The 22,563-nt window shown below is 44.6% G+C and overlaps 1 protein-coding gene across 15 annotated transcripts in view; it reads left to right on the top strand.

The window, feature by feature from the left end:
* FHOD3 (formin homology 2 domain containing 3) overlaps window positions 1-22,563 on the top strand; it is a 361,609-nt gene that overhangs the window by 178,564 nt on the left and 160,482 nt on the right. For all 15 annotated transcript variants that reach the window (XM_081166062.1, XM_081166061.1, XM_081166055.1 and 12 more), the window contains exons 4-5: window positions 7,403-7,470; window positions 18,017-18,122. In XM_081166062.1, the coding sequence (XP_081022188.1) occupies window positions 7,403-7,470; window positions 18,017-18,122 (174 nt within the window). The remainder of the gene's footprint in view (window positions 1-7,402; window positions 7,471-18,016; window positions 18,123-22,563) is intronic.

The following is a 22,563-nucleotide window of genomic DNA, read 5'->3' as shown; positions in this document are numbered from 1 at the left end:
CAGACTCTGAGGAGGGCCTGAGTGTTAACTGACAGCTGCCTGGTTGTCGGGGTTGTTTCTGCATTTCGCGTTGCACAACATAATGGTACATTGTCAGATATCTGAGGAGAGCTAGCCCTACGCCTGTTGGATAACGACTGATCAATTGAATAAGTGATCTACTGCAGCACTTTCCAATAAGGGTAATTATATGCTGTCAGCACTCTTTGTGAACAAATAATGAGGAAAGCATTGATTCATTGATTCATTGGTGGGGGGAGGGATCCCTTTTTCAGAAGTGCCTGTGTGCAAATCCTGAGAACTGGCTTCATGGCTCACTTCACAGCCAGTTCGTATTATCATGTTTCAGGTCTCTGGGAGCCCAGACAGTCTGAACAAAAGAAATTACTTCATTTCTTGCGATAAGTTATTGAAACCTAGGAGAGGAATGACAGAAATGATTATGTGCTGATGATATGTTTTGCATTCAAATGGTTTGTGTGAGGTTTTGTAGTGTTAGGTACAATACTGGTTTTGCTAGGCAGTGTTGGAAGCACACAGGGCGAAGCAGAGAGGTCTCACTCCAGAGATCTCCCTCCCTGGCACCTTGAATGCTTTTTGCAATAGTGTCCCAAGGGCCTAAGAGCAAAGAGGCCCTAGTACAGGCATAGGCAAACTCAGTCCTCCAGATGTTTTGGGACTACAGCTCCCATGATCCCTAGCTAACTGGACCAGTGGTCAGGGATGATGGGATTTGTAGTCCCAAAACATCTGGAGGGCTGAGTTTGCCTATGCCTGCCCTAGTACGTACAAAGGCACTTTGTGGTGGAAATTGCACCACTTGGTCATAGCAGTGAAAATCTGTTGTGAAGTTGCGTGTTGACTGCATCCTTTCAAAATGATTATCTTCATCATCTGTTTTATGTGCTAGTCATCTATCTGCATTTATCTACCTGTCAGAGAAAGGGAGAGAACACTTGACAACTTTATTCATCCGATTGCATATAGGCCATGGTATTTTGCTTTAATCAGACCACAATTTAAAGTCAAAAACTATTTTTTTCTCTGCGGAGTATAAATTGTGTCTCCCCTGGAGTAGTCGGAGAAAACATGAAGGCTTCAAATAGTATACACACACACACACACACACCCCAACAGTCAGATTAGATCAAACCCTATGAATTTGTAACAGGCGAAGCCACATAACCTCAGCAGACATGCAGAAGAGCAGCATTAATGTACTAATGGGCACTGTGCCTGTGGCTGATCCCCCTCACAAAATGATATATTTTGCTGGGTCTGGGAGTAAAAAGGAAAGTGCATTGTCTTGCCAACAGATTTATTATTGGCTTTTGTAGACAAAAACAAAGCTCAGACGAAAGCCTTGTTTTGGCATCTCTCCAAGGTATTTTTTCTTGCTCTTGCTGGACACCAGTTAAATGTGTCTGACATTCAATGAAAGAATGACATGCGGCAATAATTAGTTTTATATGCCTCCTGAAAAACGTCCAGACATTTACTTTGTTCTGTGTTTTCACCCTCTGCACCAAGCAGTTGACTTTCGTTAGTGATACACAGTACAGGATACACTCAGTGATGAATCAGACTGGGAGTGACTGGGGCTGTTGTAGCACCAGCAGCTGCTCAAATGCACAAGTTCTTTGCACTTCCAGCTGTTGCAGTGCGCAAAGGAGAACATGTAGAGAAAAGTTCATAAGCCACGGAAGCACGTCTAGTTTTCAGATGCTTCCAGCGCAAGTTGCTCTTTGGACATGACAGAAGCAGTACAACAACCCAGAAGTGAGACATGTATAAATCAAACAGCAACTGATTTACATCAAGTGTGCCACCTGCGGTTCCTCTAACCTCTAGCTCTCCTTGCACAAATTGCGACCCATGAAGCTGAGCATCAGACAGTGAACATGCATTATGGCCTGCCATGCATGCACATGGCGAAAAGAAAAAGGGTTATCGTGCTCCTGGCGAGCTGACACACAGGGCTATGTTTGGCTTGATGCATCACAACTTGCACACATCTGCATTAGAAAAGCAGCTCCAGGTAAAAACAAATGCATTGCTAAACACAGTTCTGGGAAAATGATGATACAGTGGTGCCACGCAAGACGAATGCCTCGCAAGACGAAAAACCCGCTAGACGAAAGGGTTTTCCATTTTTCGATGCGCTTCGCAAGACGAATTTCCCTATGGGCTTGCTTCGTAGACGAAAACGTCTTGCAAGTCTTGCGATTTTTTTCGCTTTCCCCCCCTTTTTCTAAGCCGCTAAGCCGCTAATAGCCTTTTAGCCGCTAAGCCTTTAATAGCCGCTAAACCGCTAATAGCGCTAAGCCGCTAATAGGGTTGCTTCGCAAGAGGAAAAAACCGCTAGAGGAAGAGACTCGCGGAACGGATTATTTTCGTCTTGCGAGGCACCACTGTATTGTTAACTGAGATAGCTCAGCTGGTGGAGCCTGAAATTCTTAATCTCAGGATTGTAGGTTTGAGCACCACATTGAGCAAAAGATACTTGCATTGCAGGGGATTGGACCAGATGACCCTCACGGCCCCTTCCAAATCTATGATTCTATAGGAGTCACAAAGTATTCAGTGTGTGTTATTTCTCTCAATACTTTATCTGAATCATAGAATCATAGAATGTTTGCTTTTGCTTGAACAAAAGGAGAAAATGTTAGTGAACTTCAACTGATGCCGCCTTTGGATTTTTTAAAAAAGTAGCACTACTAGCCAAAGGGACGTAGGTGGCGCTGTGGTCTAAATCACAGAGCCTAGGACTTGCCGATCAGAAGGTCGGTGGTTCGAATCCCCATGACGGGGTGAGCTCCCATTGCTCGGTCCCAGCTCCTGCCCACCTAGCAGTTCGAAAGCAAGCCAGTGCAAGTAGATAAATAGGGACCGCTCCGGCGGGAAGGTAAACACTGTTTCCGTGCACTGCTCTGGTTTCGCCAGAAGCAGCTTAGTCATGCTGGCCACATGACCCGGAAGCTGTACATCGGCTTCCTCGGCCAATAAAGTGAGATGAGCTCCGCAACCCCAGAGTCATCCACAACTGGACTTAACGGTCAGGGGTCCACTTACCTTTTACTAGCCAAAAACAGTCAGTCGTTCCAAGGGAACTAGGCTGAAGTAGAGGCAGATATTGTGTCTAAAGAGGGGATAAAAGGACTGTGTTTGGGCCAATATGTAGTGGGCCTGCATCCCAGCTTACATTACTAGCCACTCTGCACCCACAGCATACAGTTCCCACCTGACTGATACCTCTGTCGCTGCCAAGCAATGCCCTCCGTGATCCACAAATTCTTACTCCTCCTCTTCATCAGTCACCACTGTCGAACCTTGTGACACAAATTGCAGAGTGTAATGTGCCACTTCCTTGAAGAAGAAAAAGGATAAGGAACCTCAAAAATGGAAGACTATTAAACCACAGCATGATTGGGAGACATGGGTAGGGGCCACTTAAGCAAAGTAACTCCATATTTTGCACAGCCACATTGTAGCTTGGCTTCGTCATTAAGCAAAGTTGTATGTTGTAGGGAGAGAGATGCGGGAAATCATTCCAGCTCTAGGAAGGAAAAGGCTCTGCGGGAGCAAAGAGGGAACCAGTCGCAGCATGAGCAACAGCAAGCACGTTCTGTGCTTGTGTCATTAATTACTACTACTGAAGGTAAAAAAGGTAAAGGTAGAGGACCCCTGGACAGTTAAGTCCAGTCAAAGGCGACTATGGGGTATGGCGCTCATCTCGCTTTAGGCCAAGGGAGCCAGCGTTTGTCCACAGACAGCTTTCCAGGTCATGTGGCCAGCAGGACTAAACCACTTCTGGCACAACGGGACACTGTGACGAGAGCCAGAGCGCATGAAAACACTGTTTATCTTCCCACCACAGCAGTACCTATTTATCTACTTGCACTGGTGTGCTTAAGGTCAGTAGTTCAAATCTGTGCAACAGGGTGAGCTCCCATTACTCTGTCCCAGCTTCTGCCAACTACAGAAGGATTGCACAACTTGGAACGGGGTGGGTGGGGGTTGACTGGCGATCCTGGCTCTGTGGGTGCCCCAGTATTTTGGGTTCTTTCCCTTCCTCCCCCAGAGCTAGGGCTCTGGTGGCCAGGAACTCTGGGTGGTTGAGGTTTACTAGGGTAGCACAAAGCCCCTCGCTAACCCCAGGGATTCTCTCTCCCTGGCACCCCTGCCTACAGATATTTTCGTCTGGTTCATTATGGTGCCTCCGAGGGAGAAAGCCCTGCTCATCTGAATGTGACTTACCCCTGAGAAAACATTCCTAAACGGTTGCTGTGATTTTGCCTCTGCTGTAGAAATGGGAATTATGGGAAGCTAATGAGGCTAGCACCCTTATGTGGATCTTCCCTATTCCATGTTTAATTCTGTCCGAGTTCTGATTTGAGGATACTGGGTGAGTCCTGAGGTTTTGCAGCATGGTGTTTGGGTCTTAAATTCAATGGCACTCTTCATTCAGAAGTAAACGGATTACAGTGGTGCCTCGCAAGACGAAAAGAATCCGTTCTGTGATTCTCTTCGTCTAGCGGTTTTTTCGTCTTGCGAAGCAAGCCCATTGACGGATTAGCGGATTAGCGCTATTAGCGGCTTTTAGCGGCTTATTGGCTTATCGGATCAGCTGATAAGCAGCTTAGCGGCTTAGAAAAAGGGGGGAGGGGAAAAACCCCGCAGGAACTCGCAAGACATTTTCGTCTTGCGAAGCAAGCCCATAGGAGATTCGTTTTGCGAAGCACCTCCAAAACGGAAAACTCTTTCGTCTAGCGAGTTTTCCGTCTTGCGAGGCATTCGTCCTGCGGGGCACCACTGTATCTGTTGGGTCCGAGAAATAAAATGTGTTTGGTCATGACGCTTTAGGTCATCCTTATGTATTACGAGTTGTGGTAGTGTAGCGACAGAGACATACTACCTTGAAACGTGAAATCTGATGTGAAGGTATATAATGCAGCAGTCTTGCTGGAGCACTGATGATCAAGGTCTGTTCGATGCCTGGATGGCATGTTGCCTGGGAATCCCATGTACACTATGCTGACTCTTGTGATGAAATTAAAATCTAGTTCTGCCTCTCTTCAAAAACACACAGGCAGATAGACCCATCTTTGGACAAACTGTATGCAATTGTATGAGAATGAAGGGAATTTAATTCTAACAAAGGCCAGATGGTAGTATCTTTCCAAGGAATAATTTTGTTCCTATTTAGCACGTGAAGACAATACAATTTTAAAAATAAAACCCAGCAAGTCCCACCCTGCAAAAAAACCCTATTATCCTTTCAGCTTTCCTGACAAGACTTTATTTTATCCAGCCAAGAAACATAATGTACTTGTACACACCAGTGAATTGATTCTTGGGCTAGGATAATTAAAAGTGTGTTTGGGTCCGTGATTACAAGAGACATTCCTTTTTGCAATGTTTTGTGCTGGGGGTTTGTCAGCTCCGTAAGGAATAAGGAGTTGTGAGAACTGCAAGAGGGGTTCTCTCCTGCGCCAAGGACAGAATATTGCTTTGGAGGTTTACAAACAACTGCTGAGGCGTCTCTTTCATATTGGCTGAAACTATTTGGATCCCAGCAAATGTCCATTATGTTTCGCTTCTTTCAAAGAAGAGAACCAAAAGCATTTGCTTCCAAAACATGCCTTTTCTGCTTATGCAGAACATATGGGGAACAAACCAGTGGGAAGACCTCCAATGGCCCCTCGCAGAAGCGAATAAGCTCCACTGAGGCCCATTCAAGAGGCTTTGCTGCTGGATTGCACCCTTTGCTGTTGCATTCAGTTCTGCTGCATTTTACTTGTTTGGATTTTGTTGACCCCAGTAGAACAATGACCCTCGCGTTTTCTTTCTTTCTGAGAAGTCTTTCCAATGCGCCCATATGCTATCCTTCTGGAAGCTGTGTATGTAGAAGTCTAGTTCTCCTATTCAGAAGTGAGGAAAGGAATTCTGGACACTCATGGTGACTATGTTCCTACTACGTTTTTACCATCTGGCATACCTGCCTTTTGCGAGTGTGTTGTTGGGTCTAGGTTCAAAATCAACCATCAAACTCCTTGGGCCACCTTGGACTAGTCAACCTTGGCTCTAGATAAACTAGAAGCTGTAACCAATATTTCTTTAACACTTGGGGTTTCTTGGGGAAGACAAGCCACGAAGCTGGGCTCCTACATAATGCTAAGCCAAACTATGGCTTGGCTGCAGGTAGTGTGGCAGCAGCAGGAATCGGGAAAGAACAGAGTAGGCACAATTTTATCTCTGGCCATCAGCATGCTTGAATATTCACGTTAAACCATAGTTTGGCTTTCCATTGCGGCTATTTTATAAATTAATCTTTAATTTATTTATTGATGTTTAGTTACACCCTCCCAGTTAAATGGTGGGACTGATAGCGAGCAAATACACCGGGAATCAGGATTACTGAAGAATCTACCCTTAGCAAGGTATATAGATGCTCCAGCTCCTTCTTTCCATTACAGCCATGTAAACAGGCGCAGCGAGATGAGATCACATAACAACCGTCCTAAAAGATCTGCTTCCTGGTTCCCGGTGTGCTATTGGGCTTGGTTCAAGGTGATAGTGATGGTTTACTAAGCCCTGTGTTTGCAGGAACAGCTATTCCAGTAGCCAATTTCATTCCTAAGATTGACTGGGCAAGGAGCAGGGCTCTGTTCACAGTCCCCGCCGGCATTCAGAGTGAAGAGACTTGCAGAAGTGTCTTCTCCATGATAGGGCCTCAACGCCGGAATGATTTCCTATTTGAGGTGTATCCATCTCCTGAACTGTTTGGTTTCAGACTCCAACTGAAAACACCATTATTTGCACCAAGATTTCACAGTCTGATAAATAAAGGGGGTGGTACTCATCAACAGGGTTAAACCACAGAGCCTAGGACTTGCCGCTCGGAAGGTCGGCGGTTCGAATCCCCGCAACGGGGTGAGCTCCCGTTGCTCGGTCCCTGCTCCTGCCAACCTAGCAGTTCGAAAGCACATCAAAGTGCAAGTAGATAAATAGGTACCGCTCCGGCGGGAAGGCAAACGACGTTTCCGTGCGCTGCTCTGGCCACATGACCTGGAAGCTGTACGCCGGCTCCCTCGGCCAATAAAGCAAGATGAGCGCCGCAACCCAAGAGTCGGCCACGACTGGACCTAATGGTCAGGGGTCCCTTTACCTTTACTCATCAACAATGCATGTATTTCTATTTTAATTGATCTTGTACAATTCTTTGTAGTGTTTGTTTGTTTTTAGTGCTGCTCTGTTGTGCCTTGCTCATCTGTTTGATGTACGTTGCATTACTGAGGAATATTGATTTAAAAACCTCACAGATAATTCCATGCAGCTCCCTACAGTCATGAGAACTGAATTTTACATCAAACTTTTTTATTTTCTTTTGTCTTTTCTTTAGAAAAACTCTACAATTCAAATGGACGGGAGCTGAGGCGAGCTCTCTTCTCCCTGAAACAGATATTTCAAGTAAGTGAGCCTTTGTTCCGGTTCTTTTGGTCTGCCCTTCAAGCTGGTTTCCATAAGATTACATAGGTACAGGCTTGTTTAACAGGAAGCTAGAAGATATTGGAAGCGGTTATGGGCAGGCAAGCACATTATTTACCCATTTTGAGTGTTTCCCCAGGTCCTTGACTTCATTTTGTCTGGAAGGGTAGATGAAGCAAAATACCTTTTGCACCCCATCCACTTTTGCACTCACCACTCATGGTGGAAAAAAGAAAATCCCAATGGCACTATAAATACTCTCCCTCTCTTAAAAGGAAGGTTTCTTTCTTGCTAGTGGTGGCAGCACTATCCTTTGTTCTGTGTGCTCCTCCTTTCAACCTGCAATGTCAGGGGTTGAAAGGAGGAGGGTGCAAAACAGCAAGCAGAGTGGGGGGTCACCAGCCATTTATTGTGGCTTGACACCCCTCCTCCCTTTCATTTTTGCAGTCCTGGGCAGGTAGCAAAATGACGAATAAATCCTATGCATTGTCTGTTGGGCTGAAATTTTCAATGCTGGGTTTAGTTAATAAATAGGTGATGCGGAAGAGACCACTCTTCCATGCACTGATCTAAGTTATGTTTTTTATACATATTTCTGTAAGAGTTTTTTTCAAAAAACCTTGATGAATTATGTATCATGTCATGCAAATATTAGGCAACAGATTGTGAGCAAAATTGGGCATAAAATCTCTCTCTCAGTTTCTCTCTCTGTGTGCACACACACACACACACACACACATTCATACACACACACACACACACACACACACACTCATATACACACAGCATTATGTCATGAATCCATTAATCATTGCTAGCAATTGTGCTTTTCAACCTTTTAGAGCATCTCTTTTTCAGTCTGTTGAAAAGATTAACTTGAAGGTGTTCAGAGTCATAGAATCTTATCAGCGAGAGAAATAAAATGTCACACACTTCACTCCTAAAGAGTCATCAATCATCCTTAGGAGAGGAGAAGGAGTATTCCCCAATTGCTTCATTGATCTGAGGAAGGGGGTGTGGCACATAGAACACCCTGGTTCATGAAAAGAATGATGGATGACTCCTCAGGGACTGGAGTAGATGAATTTGATTTAGGGGCTTCATTTGTAGCTTGCCAGAGCTTTTTGTATTCAGCTACGAGCAGAAGAGAATACCCTCTGTTTGATGACTTCAATCTTTTCTAGTAAATTGCTTGGGTTCTGTCACAAAGAGGAGAAAACATTTTATTCCCCCCAACTTCTATGTTACAAACTAGTACTTTGAAATTTTGTTTTCATCCTTGTTATTTTCTCTTGACAAAATTCCTTTCACATATACAGTGGAACCTCGGGTTGCGGACATAATCTGTGACGGAGGCATGTCCGCAACCCACAGCGCTTGCATCCTGAAGTGCCACGTCTGCGCAGGCACAATTTGGCCTTCTGCGCATGCGGAAAGCACGATTTAGCGTTTCTGCGCATGCGCGAGCGGTGAAACCCGGAAGTAACCCGTTCTGGTACTTTGGGGTTTCCCGCAGTCAGTAACATGAGGTATGACTGCACAAGCCAAAATAGGTTTAGGATTGTGGTCATTGATTTAAATTATCCATTGGGACATTGTATCACACATGATAAACCACTGGAGAACAGCACTGGACTTCTCATGGTGTGGAAAGAAGCCTTTGATGGCTTGCTTTTGAGGAGAAGGGTGGACCTACCAAAACTTACCTCCTTACATAATTAGACTCACCACCTCCTGAAAGGGAGAACTTCTCCCAAAGATACCACCGCGCAAAGGGGTACACATGCCCTGTTTTCACTTTAATTTGGGAGAGGGGCCATGATTGATGAATGGGAGTAATCTTGCCTCTGGAATTGGTGACTGTTCAGGTGAACATTCTTAACATCTCCTTTCAGGCATTCACGCTCTGTGTGCACAAGTCAGGAGTGGGGCGAGTGGGGCTGGTGCATGCAAGAACATTCTAAGTAGGACTGGTGTCTTGGACTTGCCTAGGGGTGAGCGTCCGTTGCTCTTTCCCAGCTCCTGCCAACCTAGCAGTTCAAAAGCACATCAGTGCAAGTAGATAAATAGGTACTGCTGCAGCGGGAAGGTAAATTGTGTTTCTGTACGCTCTGGTTGCCGTCATGGTGTTCCATTGCGCCAGAAGCGTTTTAGTCATGCTGGGCACATAACCTGGAAAGCTGTCTGTGGACAAGCGCTGGCTCCCTTGGTCTGAAAAGTGAGATGAGCACTGCACTTCAAAGTCGCCTTTGACTGGACTTAACCATCCAGGGGTCCTTTAACTTACCTTTACCTTCCTTACAATGGTGTTTGTAAAAGTCAGTTATTGTTAGGGTTGTGGCCTCATTTGGCAGTCTTACCAGCTATTTTTGAATGTGAAACTAAAACGACCACTGACAATAATTTAAAACAGAAAATCAGCTGGAATTTCTATGATGCCCAAGTATTAAATGTCATTGTTGTTCTGTAGCAATACTAGTTTTGCCTGGTTGCGGTTCCCTTCCATTAAGTGCTGTTACATAGATGTATTATTTGTTGCAGCTGAATAGAGCTTTTGATTTTAAGAACTCTTAGAGCACAATCCAGGTTACATACCGTGGATCTTAGTTAGGTTGACTAAAAGAAAAGTTAAACGTGCTTAATTCTCCTTATTTAAATTAGTGGAACTTCAAGGTGCTTAACTGGCTGGATTGCATACTTGGTTTCCAGTTTAGTTTTATTATTCAAATATTCTTGAATGTGATCCACAGCTTGACCTTACAATTTTCATGTGAGGTTTTCTCTTTATTTGCTTGGTTATTGAAGTTGATTACATGCATACGCAAATAATTTTACTTGTATGCTGCCTTTCCATAGTTAAAACAATGGTCAGGGCAGCTTACAACGTGGAAAAGAACACATAATCCAAAACATTAGAAAAGTAGTGATAAACACCCCCCAAAAAATGCCCACCAAAAAGTAAACAGCCAAATTGAATAATTTCCGCATAAATCAAGAAAGATCTAAGATAAAGATGCAAAATTAATTGAAACAAACAAACAAACAAACAAACAAATTCCTTCCAGTAGCACCTTAGAGACCAACTAAGTTAGTTATTGGTATGAGCTTTCGTGTGCATGCACACTTCTTCATATACGCTGAAACAGAAGTCACCAGACCCTTATATATAGCGAGAGGGTGGGGAGGGGTATTACTCAGAAGGGTGGTGGGAGATGGGTGATTGGCTGATAGGTGTGGAGAGACCAGGTCTCTCCACGGTTTTGAGTTTGGTAATAAGTTGCAATTCAGCAACTTCTCTTTCCAGTCTATTTCTGAAGTTCTTTCGTAATAAGACAGCTACTTTGAGATCTTGTATAGAATGTCCTGGGAGATTGAAGTGTTAATTTATGCAAATATGCAAAATTAATATCAGTAAGAGCAACAACCCCCCCCCCTCCAACCAAACCCTCTAAACAAGACCTCAGCTCAGTAGTGTGGCAGCGTGGCCCTGCAGAGCAATGGCGTTGCTTGGGTTCCCACTTACAAGTGTGCCCAAAATGGGGCTGAAAATGGGCGGGATGGAATGGGTCAAGGGCGGAGTGGGGAAATCCCCACTTATTTCCTGTAAGGGAACCCAGTGTAAGTGGCTTCCACTGGGGAGCCACAGAAAGAATGTGGTTGGTCAAGGGAGCTGGGGACTCAAAAAACGTGACAACTGCTTAAGGCTATTCATCGTGGCAGCCCTTCAATCAGAGGGTATAATAATAATTATATATATATATATATATATATATATATATATATATATATATATATATATATATATCCCGCCCTCCCCAGCCAAAACCGGGCTCAGAGCGGCTAACAACAGTAAAAATAGCACAATTTACATAAATTAAAATTAAAATACATTCTAAAATCAATTCAGAATCAAATTAATGGAACCATTGGGCTAGAGTTCTATGAGGATTACCGAAGGAGGGGGTCAGACTGTGCGTTGGCCAAAGGCCTGGTGGAACAGCTCTGTCTTGCAGGCCCTGCGGAAAGATGTCAAGTCCCGCAGGGCCCTAGTCTCTTGTGACAGAGCGTTCCACCAGATCGGGGCCACAGCTGAAAAAGCCCTGGCTCTGGTTGAGGCCAACCTAACCTCCCTGTGGCCCGGGATCTCCAAGATGCTTTTATTTGAAGACCATAAGGTCCTCCGTGGGACATACCAGGAAAGGTTGTCCCATAGGTACGAGGGTCCTAGGCCGTATAGAGCTAAACAAATATAGCAACCCACTATTTTGCATTCCCATCCCCAAAACGCATAATCCTGCAAATTTTAACAGGTCTCCTTAAAGTTATCATTTGTTGCTCAGGGGAAAGATGTAAGGAAAGGAAATAGAACTCAAGAAGCAGAAGAACTTCCTGCAGTCTCAACTCAGACAGGCATTTGTCATTCTTAGGCTATTCTTACTACTCCCAGTGCTACAATGTGTTTCTGTTCTTTGAATGTGAAGATTCTTCATAGTTTTGGATGGTTCCTGTCTCTTTTGCTGCTTTAAATCAGCTTCTTCCTCTGAGGAGTCAATCACATTTCCCTTGCCACCTTCTCACTATATAGAAGGATCTGGCAACTTCTGTTTCAGTGTATCTGAAGAAGTGTGCATGCACACGAAAGCTCATACCTAGAACTAACTTAGTTGGTCTTTAAGGTGCTACTGGAAGGAAATTTTTATTCCCTGCACGATCAGCTTCATGGGAACTTGGGAGAGTGAGAAAACCTGTGTTTGTTCTGATTCAGCAGTAAAACACTGAATTCTCCGGAGAAAGCTCCAGGACAAAACAAAATCCGTGCTTGGACATGGAGCTGGAAAACTTGGACCCCTGCCTAGAAACTGCATAGGAAAGCTAAGTGGGGATGAGCCCAAATTAATTTTCAGGAAAGCAGACTCTGGATAGCCGAGGAGGAACTTAGCAGAGACCGATTCTGTAAGCATCAGTGCAACTGGAACAGACCACTAGAATATATAACATCAGTTTTATAACAACTTCACTGGCGCCCAGTTATTTGCCTACTTAATCTTTGTTGCCCTCAAAACCTTAAACAGCCGAATCCCAAGTTACCTTAAGGACCACCTTCTTTCTGTGCCCTGCTTGCTCCGCTCATCAGCCACCAACTCTCTGCCACTGCACCCACATTAACCCCCCCTAAAGCAGGCATAGGCAAACTCGGCCCTCCAGATGTTTTGGGACTACAACTCCCAGCATCCCTAGCTAATAGGACCAGTGGTCAGGGATTATGAGAGTTGTACAGTCGTACCTCGGGTTGATTATGCTTCAGGTTGAGCGTTTTCAAGGTTCGCTCCATGGCGACCCGGAAGTAACAGAACGCATTATGTCTGGGTTTTGCCACTTGCGCATGCGCAGATGCTCAAAATGATGTCACGCGCATGCGCAGAAGTGGTGAAACATGACATGCGCAGATGTGCAGTCACGTGTTACGTTCTACTCAGGATGCGAACGGGGCTCTGGAATGGATCCCGTTTGCATCCGGAGGTGCCACTGTAGTCCCAAAACATCTGGAGGGCTGAGTTTGCCAATCCCTTCCCTAAAGCTTCCCTTCCCAGTGGTGCAGCAGGTGAACACATTAAGCTGCCTTATATTGTAGTCAAACCAGTGGCTTCCTCTTCTGGAAGTTCTCAAAGGGCAATCTAAACCCAAGACTATCTAGCAGAGAGGCCAGGGCATGAAGCAAGGCCACACAACTCCCTCCCGGCAAGGTTTGTCTTGCTCTCTCTTCTCTTTTTAAGTTTCAGGCATCTGGCAATGCCGGCATTTTCCCGCAGATGTTTGGGGCCTCTTGATTGTGCTGCTGATACTGGTTTTCTTTGCTAGGCTTCTGCTGTTTTTATTAATGTGCTGTTGAATTCTTCTTTCCTGGTTTTAATCTGCATTTTCTCCTTTTAAAAACTGTTAGCTGCCTTGTAGATTTTGTTAAATCTAAAGAAGAAGATAGATGCAGCTTTAGCAGAAGTTTGCTGGTTCAAAAAGTACATAGAGTATACATTTTATTCTTTCTTTTAAAGGTGTTAACAAACCATTATTCAGCTGATTTTTCTCTAGGATGGGTTTCTGTTCTAATGAGCAGTAAACATCAAAGTCCTGAAGTTTCCCTGTGCCTTTTGGTCTGCATTTTCCTCTTTTGCCACCAATTCTGCTGTCATCTTAAGCTAATTTATATCCCTGGAAGAAAGAATCATAATCCTCAAACTCTAATCCTCCTTAAACCAATTTGATTTTTCTGTCCTGCGCTGGGTTTGATGTGCAAGATAGCTTTTGTCTGGTGGTCAGTGAAACATAGTCAGCTTGTGTTCGCAGGTCTTCCAGATAAAGTCACATCACAGCAGAAAGAAGGAAAGAGTAGTTGTGGTTCAGTCTAGGCCTTGTTAAGTAGCTGGTTGCACCTAACTAGAAAGTGTAGCTGTTAATAATAATAAAAAACACTTATCTGATTAATATTTCGAAGATGATTTTCAAAAAAGCCAGTATGAATAATTATTTTCCCAATTGTTTCTCTGAAGCAGATGTAGGTACCGTATTTTTCGCCCTATAGGACGCACTTTTTCCCCTCCAAAAATGAAGGGGAAATGTGTGTGCGTCCTATGGGGCGAATGCAGGCTTCAGGAGAGCCCCACCGCCAGCCCCACAAGCTCGGGGGGCAGCGGGGAGGCGGAACGCCGCCATCCCGCTGTCTCCCGATGTGGTTTGGAGGCTGGCAGCGAGGAGAAGCATGCTTCTCCCCGCCGCCAGCCCCGCAAGCTCCTAGAGAGATGGCGAAGCTGCGCGCAGCTTCGGGATCGCTCTGGGACCCGTTCTGGGGGCTGGGAACGGGAAAGCCCGCCCCCAGCCCCGCATGCTCCTAGAGCGGGTTTAGCGCAGCTCTCCGCAAGCTGTGGGAGCCCGGTGCGACTTCGTGCTGGCCTCCAACGGCTTGCGGGGAGCTGCCTGTTCTGGGGGCTGGGGTGGGGGGAGCTCGGACTTCCCCCGCCCCAGCCCCGTACCTGGGGGGGGGGGATAATTTTTTTCCCTTTATTCCCCTCCCCCCAAATCTAGGTGCGTCCTATGGGCCGGTGTGTCCTATAGGGCGAAAAATACGGTAAGTGTTAGGAAATGAGTCTAAATAGTCCCCATTTGACACACCAGATAAAGTAGTAAGAATCTTTTCTTTCCGTTTTACTTAAAAGGAAAAGAAACAATGGGTTTCTGTGTATATTACTTATAAACAGAGTTGTAGTGCTATCTCACACTCATTCTGAAAAAGCACAATACTACTTGCAGTTGGCCTCTTGACGAAACCTTTCAGGAACCACATTAAGGCTTCATTCTCCTCCTCCCCACGCCCTGTTTTTGACCTCAAACCATCTGAGTACATCTACTATAATCAAATAGATGCAGTGAGCATGGAGGTCTGTTATATCACAGTGTTTAAGGAACAGTTTAGTACAATAGTGCAGATGGCATAGACTATTAGGCCAGAATGAGCCTCCGCAAATCAAACAAAATAGAAGTAACTTTTGTGCCATCTCAAAAACAATGCTTTTTAATGGAGACAGCTGACATATTCAGTTGTAAGTTATCCAAGAGAAGTAAGAATGTACTTGCATGTGTGAACTGGCCCTAAATGTGAAGCAGAACCTATCCACTGAGCTGTATTTTCTGGGTCCTATATAATCACTTTGATGCTCAGTTAAAATAGTGGTATATGTACAGTAAGTTGGAAAAATAGTTTTCCAATTAGCAAGTTTCTGGCATGGAAAATTCATGAATCTTCTGTTTCAGAAACGAATTTTTGTTACAGTAAGCCCTCTTCCCTCGATGCTGAAATACAAATGGACAGTTATATAGTTCATCCAGTTCTGGTTCTCATAATATTCTTTCCTCCTTTCCTCCTATAGACATGGAAATCTAAGACTGTCGTCATGCTCTGCAGTGTCTGTGACTGCCAATAGGAAGCCATGGCAATCCCAGCACGGGAGACAGTTTGCAGTGGGGCAAGAAAGCAGCGTTGCTGGCAGGCATTTAATGGAAGAGGGAGAGGCACTTCGCAGAGTGATTTAGCAAGCGTCTCTTTTCACCATTAAAATGTGACTGGGGGGGGGGAGGCGCTTCTCAGAGCAGATCTGCAGATCTGCCAGCGTAGTGTAGTGGTTAAGAGCAATGGACTCGTAATCTGGTGAACCAGGTTTGCTTCCCCGCTCCTCCACATGCTGGGTGACCTTGGGCTAGTCTCTCAGCCCCACTCACCTCACAGAGTGTTTGTTGTGAGGGAGGAAGGGAAAGGAGAATGTTAGCTGCTTTGAGACTCCTTCGATTAGTGATAAAGCGGGATATCAAATCCAAACTCTTCTTCTTCTTCTCTTCCCCGCTTTAAACACGGCCTCAGCAAGGTTCAGTGGGGGAGTGAGTTGCTTCACACAGTGTTTTAGCAAGCTGCTTTGTGAAGCACCTCCTCCCTCCTTGGAAAGGGGTTGGGGGGTGAGGTTAGCTGTGCGGGGAAGGGGGCTGGTTATATAATGTTTTTATTTCATTTTATAAAATTTATATGCCACTTTACTGAGCAAAGCCTGCCCATGCACTATGTTTAGATGGTAACCCCTTTGATCACTCAAGAACTAAGCCTGTTCTTGAGCGATTGCTCGTTGTGCCCTGCTTATTACCATTTGTAGCTGAGTAATCCAGAAAGGAGAACTCCAGGAGATTTCCATGTTTGGCTGCTTTTCTCATCAGTGCTTTAATGCTGGCCGATGAAGGAGGCAGACCATAAATCTTAGCAATATTACAGGGCTGCTCCGGTTTTCTACCCAAGGACAACATCCTTCTCTCCTTCCTTCCTTTAGCTGTTACCACACATATTCTGAAATGTGTCAACATTTTGATCATAATTTGTACCTTGGCTCCTATTTTCAGTTTTCAGCCCAACCCAGAGACTCATGCTGGTAGAATAGCCTTTTAAATTTTTGGTCACTCATGTTAGAAAATCAGTAAGTTAATGGGATTAGAAAGACTGACTACTTTATTTCAGAAGTTATGTAAACACAGTCCTTTTAATGTAGGGGAAACTAGTTTGGATTCTTTTCATCTGTCTTTTCACAGTCCAGATGTTTGGACCTTCTCACAACCTCATCACATTATAGATGCATGATAAAAAAAGGTCATGTGTAGAGTGCAAATGTCTATGGCATGATGTTTATGTTCTCTTCCTTCACACTTCCATTCCTTTTCCTTCCTTTAAAAAAGATACATTAAAGCCTTTTGAAGTTTAAAGCTTAGATTGTTTATTCTGGATTGTTAAAATCAGTCCAGATAAAGTGTCTTTTATGAAATATGTGTTTTAAATTCAAATCAGATCCTGAAGTATTGCTGTTGTTCCCCATTAACTCATTTGGATATTTCGTTAAATTCAAACCTGCCGTGTATCTTATACATCACTGAAATGTTATTTTGCGTGCAGAAATGCTAATTTTGGTTATATTGTTTGCATCTTACAGTTTTTGAATTTTTAGGATGCATTACTCTTAAAGTGCTTGCAGAAAGGTGGCAAACAGGTTTTGAAAAATAAAAGAATGAGGCTGAACAGAATTCTCTAGGGAAGGACTTTCACAATTGTGGGGTATGGCAGGTTCTTGAATTGTGCAGGTTTGTCACAGCTCACCCCACAACATGACTCGGGTCCCTGCTAGGGCTGGGCGATGTCTGATTTTCCACGTTGTGATATAAAAGGTAAAGGGACCCCTGACCATTAGGTCCAGTCGTGACCGACTCTGGGGTTGTGGCGCTCATCTCGCTTTATTGGCCGAGGGAGCCGGCGTACAGCTTCTGGGTCGTGTGGCCAACATGACTAAGCCGCTTCTGGCGAACCAGAGCAGCGCACGGAAACGCTGTTTACCTTCCCACCAGAGCGGTACCTATTTATCTACATGCACTTTGACGTGCTTTCAGACTGCTAGGTTGGCAGGAGCTGGGACCGAGCAACGGGAGCTCACCCCGTCGCGGGGATTCGAACCGCTGACCTTCTGATCAGCAAGCCCTAGGCTCTGTGGTTTAACCCACAGTGCCACCCGTGTCCCACGTTGTGATATATCAGTAGCTAAATAACTCAATATGCTGATATATCATGACGTTTTGAATGTATCTCAGCTGTTTCTCCCTTCCTCATATTGCGCAGCCCTACAATGTGCCTCTCCAACTTAGGCCTGAGCTGAAGGGCCATCAGAGCCTTAACTGCTCATCTGGGGGGGGGGGAGCTTCCAACCCCCCAGTGCCGATGCCTCTCCGTCAGCCTGTTTTGAAGCTTTGGCAATTGAACTCTACTCTCAGATGAGACGTGGACCGTTGTCATGTATATCTGCTACATAATAACCACCTCTCATATCACTTGAAAAATCAGTATAAATTTGTGAGCTGTGCTTACTGTTTGTTTGCTTGCTTGCTTGCTTGCTTGCTTGCTTTTGAAAAATGTTAAGTAGCAACTCATTTCTCTTTTTTGCCCTTTTCCTTGATACAGGATGACAAGGATTTGGTTCATGAATTTGTTGTGGCAGAGGGCCTGACCTGTTTAATAAAAGTGGGCGCTGAGGCGGACCAGAACTACCAGAATTACATCTTGAGAGGTACGGAAGTTTATTTCACAAGCTGTTTTTGCTTCATGCAGCTTTTTCTTCTCCAGCCCATTCAGTTTTAATAGTGCTGCTTAGTTGCAAACTACAGATTTCACAGTTTTCCTGTTTCAAGTAAAATACATTATTTGTTTGAAGAAACCCAACCCTTACTGCATGTCCTTTCACCTTGCAGCCGACCGGATTTGACTTCACCTGGCATCCAGCTGCCTTATTTACTATTACTTTCAAACAGCCTTGTATTTAAGCACCATTCTGGTAGCCACTGACCACCAAGTGTTGCTTGCAAGCAATTGGCATGGCTAGTGGCGAAGAGGCAACACTATTCTGGCTCCCCTCTGTAACCAGCATGGAAACCAAGTGTGATTCCAGAGGAGGAAAGCCATGAGATCTACATCCAGCATAGAAATTCAATGTGCTACTGCAAGGGACGTGAGTGGCGCTATGGGTTAAACCACAGAGACTAGGGCTTGCCGATCAGAAGGTCGGTGGTTCGAATCCCCATGACGGGGTGAGCTCCCGTTGCTCGGTCCCTGCTCCTGCCAACCTAGCAGTTCGAAAGCACGCCAAAGTGCAAGTAGATAAATAGGTACCACTCCGGCGGGAAGGTAAATTGCATTTCTGTGCACTGCTCTGGTTCGCCAGAAGTGGCTTAGTCATGCTGGCCACATGACCCGGAAGCTGTACCCCGGCTCCCTCGGCCAATAAAGCGAGATGAGCGCCGCAACCCCAGAGTCGGCCACGACTGGACCTAATGGTCAGGGGTCCCTTTACCTTTACTGCAAGAGGAATGGGAGTCTTCTTCCTTCCTCTTCCCAGTCACCAGTAGGCTAGCAGACATTTTTTCAGGCTAGGCTTATTTACAAGGCTACTTTCAAACCCTTCCTACCCCCTGCGCCCCCATTGACTTTTTCCCCATCTCACTTTTCTTTCTCTTCTCCTAACATCTCACTTCTTTACTTTTGGACTGTAAGTCTCTGGCCAGGCCTGTGTTATTCTTAATTACTGAGGGCACCTATCAATTTTAGACTTGTCATAAATAAAGAATACCAACAACAACTTGCATAAATCACTGACTCGCTCAGTTATTAATTTAAAGTACCTGCTTTTTTTAGGTGCTATAAAGCGATTTTAAAAATGACACAGGTCCTGTCCTCAAACTTACACTGTAAAAGACACAAAGGGGGAAAGGTATGGGGGAAGGAAGGGGGGGAGTCCAAATTCAGGTAGCAAAACCTTTAACTACATAATAAGTGGCATCAAAGAGACAGTATAGTGAGCCAAGGCTCCAAGTGGAAGTTAATTCCAGCTGATTCAGGGTGCCTTGTTGCCCTGCCTCACCTTTCTCTCTTTTTCTGCCTCAGTCCCTACCCCACACCCCCAAAGTTGCTGGGTGAAATGGGTGCTAATAAGAGAGAGTTTTGGGAGCAAAGGGACAAAATGGCGGTTGATTTCAGCCAAGCCAATGGGATGGTTGTGTTGTCTCATATCTCCCTCTACTGAAACCAGGTGGAATGGCTGCTAATGCATTAATCTTTTTAAGGGCCTTTGCACATGTTCAAGAAGCTCTGTAAATTGAGTGCATGGCATACACAAGACCATGGGTAGGCAAACTAAAGCCCAGGGGCCGGATCCAGCCCAATCACCTTCAAAATCCGGCCTGCGGACGGTCCGGGAATCAGCATGTTTTTACATGAGTAGAATGTTCGCTTTTATTTAACATGCATCTCTGGGTTATTTCTGGGGCATAGGAATTGGTTCATCCTCCCCCCCCCCCATATAGACCGGCCCCCCACAAGGTCTGAAGGTCAGTGGACCACCCCCCTGCTGAAAAAGTTTGCTGACCCCTGCTCAAGACCATGCATCCATTGTTGTGGTTATAAATTGTTTCAGTAAATTAAATAAAATATACCTGCATAATGTGCAATCTTATGTATACTAGGTTGTACAGTCTAGATGCCAGGTATATGCGTGTAGAGTGTATTTTACAGTAAAACAGAACATGTAGATGGGTGATGAGTCAGAAGCACAAGCGCTGAATGTGTCTTTTTATTATCTGTGGCCTTTCCGTCAGGCCTGAAAACAGAATAACTGGTCTATGAATGTGGAAAAGTTAGCTTTTCACTGAGTGTACTAGGGAAGTACAATACAACTCTGTTCTACAGTTATCTTTATGTGATTGTCCACTCAACAAAAGATTGTGTTCTCTGTAGTTCAGATTGTGTTCTCCGAAAGGTTGTGTTCTCCGTCGTTTAGATTCAAATCATGGAAACCCAGCCAGATGGGTGGGGTATAAATAAAATTCTTCTTCTTCTTCTTCTTCTTCTTCTTCTTCTTCTTCTTCTTCTTCTTCTTTTAAGTGTCCAAAGCAGAGTTGGGTGGAGATGTTGGCAAAAATTACAAACCACATATATGTCCTAATGAATTAGAAACATGGGTCAATATTTTGTATTCCATGAAGGTGCTCTGATAGTGGAAGAACAAGCTTCTCAGGCCCAAGGTCAGTTCAAGGATGCTTCTTGGGTTTTCACAAGTTTTTCTGTTTGGTCCGAATCTCCTTTCCTGGCATTTCGGGGGCCTAATCGGGCCCACCGGTCGGTTTAATCCGGCACCTGTGGCAGTTTATTTCCTGGGGTAAAATCCAAAAAAAACCTACCTCAACAACTTCGGCTGCCCTCACGGCCCTTTACTTCATCAAATCTAGCCCTCTTTGAAAAAAGTTTGGACACCACTGCCTTCAGATAGTTGAAGATGGCTATCATATCTCCTCTCAGTCTACTCTTCTCCAGGCTAAACATACCCAACTTCCTCAACCATTTCTCATTAGGCTTGGTTTCCCGACCAGTTTTTCCAGCTGAATGCTCTGCATGCAGATGCTTGCAAAGCAAAAACAGCACAAGCTACACATAAAAAGTAGTTGCCACTCAATGAGGGAATCTGAGGTTTGAAGAAGTAAAAAGAAACAAAAACAGAACAATAAATGAAGAGTGTGAAAATTTAACTGCTCCCCTTATGCAGTGGTACCTTGGTTCTCAAACGCCTTGGTACTCAAACAACTTGGAACCCAAACACTGAAAACCTGGAAGTTCGATTTGCGAACTTTTCCCGGAAGTTGAACGTGCTCTGCTTTGAGTGTTACGCTTCCGTTTTCAGTGCCACACTTCCATTTTGAGCGTTACGCTGAGGTCTGTCTGATTTTTATTTTGCGTCATTGTTTTTTGCTTTGTTTTTGTTTTGTTTTTGTGATTGATTGATTGATTGATTGCGTGACTGCAGTACATTGTTTATTGCTTTCATTTTCTGGATCAACGGTCTCGTTAGATAGTAAAATTCATGTTAAATTGCTGTTTTAGGGGTTGTTTTTAAAAGTCTGGAACGGATTAATTCATTTTGCATTACTTTCTATGGGAAAGCATGCCTTGGTTTTGGAACGCTTTGGTTTTGGAACGGACTTCCGGAACGGATTAAGTTTGAGAACCAAGGTACCACTGTATAGAGGGAACAGAGAGTTCATGGCTTGGGATAAAGACAGGGAACAGCACATGGCTCCAAAGGGGGGCTGTGCAGTGTCTGACCTTCTCAGGTGATACAGGCCTAAAGTTAACAAGATTTAGCTTTTAGGGAGGAGTGCACTGCAACATTTTGTTATGGGGTCCTGCTTGTACAATGGTACCTCGGGTTACATACGCTTCAGGTTACATACGCTTCAGGTTACACACTCCACTAACCCAGAAATAGTGCTTCAGGTTAAGAACTTTGCTTCAGGTTGAGAACAGAAATCGTGCTCCAGTGGCACAGCGGCAGCAGGAGGCCCCATTAGCTAAAGTGGTGCTTCAGGTTAAGAACAGTTTCAGGTTAAGAACGGACCTCCGGAACGAATTAAGTACTTAACCCGAGGTACCACTGTACCTCATAGTACCAGATGCTGGGATCATACATTGAGAGGGAGAGCTCTTGCCTTCATGGCCTCTCTGTAAACTTCCTTGACGTATTTCTGGTACCGGGGGGCAGTGTGCTTCCTTGGAAGCAAGGCAGCTAAATAGTTGGCCTGTTTGAGCTGTCCTTATCATGTAATTTCTAGCATTGGTTCATTTTTCATTGGTGAGTCATTTCATATGGATGTATCTGATCAAAAGCTGAATACACCTTGTGTTGTTTTGATGTTGTTTTCAAAAGAGATTTCTAATAGAATTGAATAATGCCATCTGTGTCAAAGATCAGTTCTCAAAATGATCCATTTTCGGCAGTCGCTAATACAGTCAAGCCCTTTAAGGTTCGCTCTGTTATGGGAACTCAAAACAGTTTCATCTAGATACATTCTTTTAGTTGTTCAGTGTAACTTTATCATGTTTTGCTTGAAGGCTTCTGATGTAAACTCTGATTTTAATGGCAGAGCTTACTGCCAGGAGTGACTGTGCCTCGTTTTCTTTAATTA

Source organism: Podarcis bocagei (genome assembly GCF_964188305.1).
Source record: "Podarcis bocagei genome assembly, chromosome: 13".
NCBI classification, from domain to species: Eukaryota; Metazoa; Chordata; class Lepidosauria; order Squamata; family Lacertidae; genus Podarcis; species Podarcis bocagei.
The sequence above is the reverse complement of the archived record's forward strand: the minus strand, read 5'-3'. Positions and strand labels throughout refer to the sequence as shown.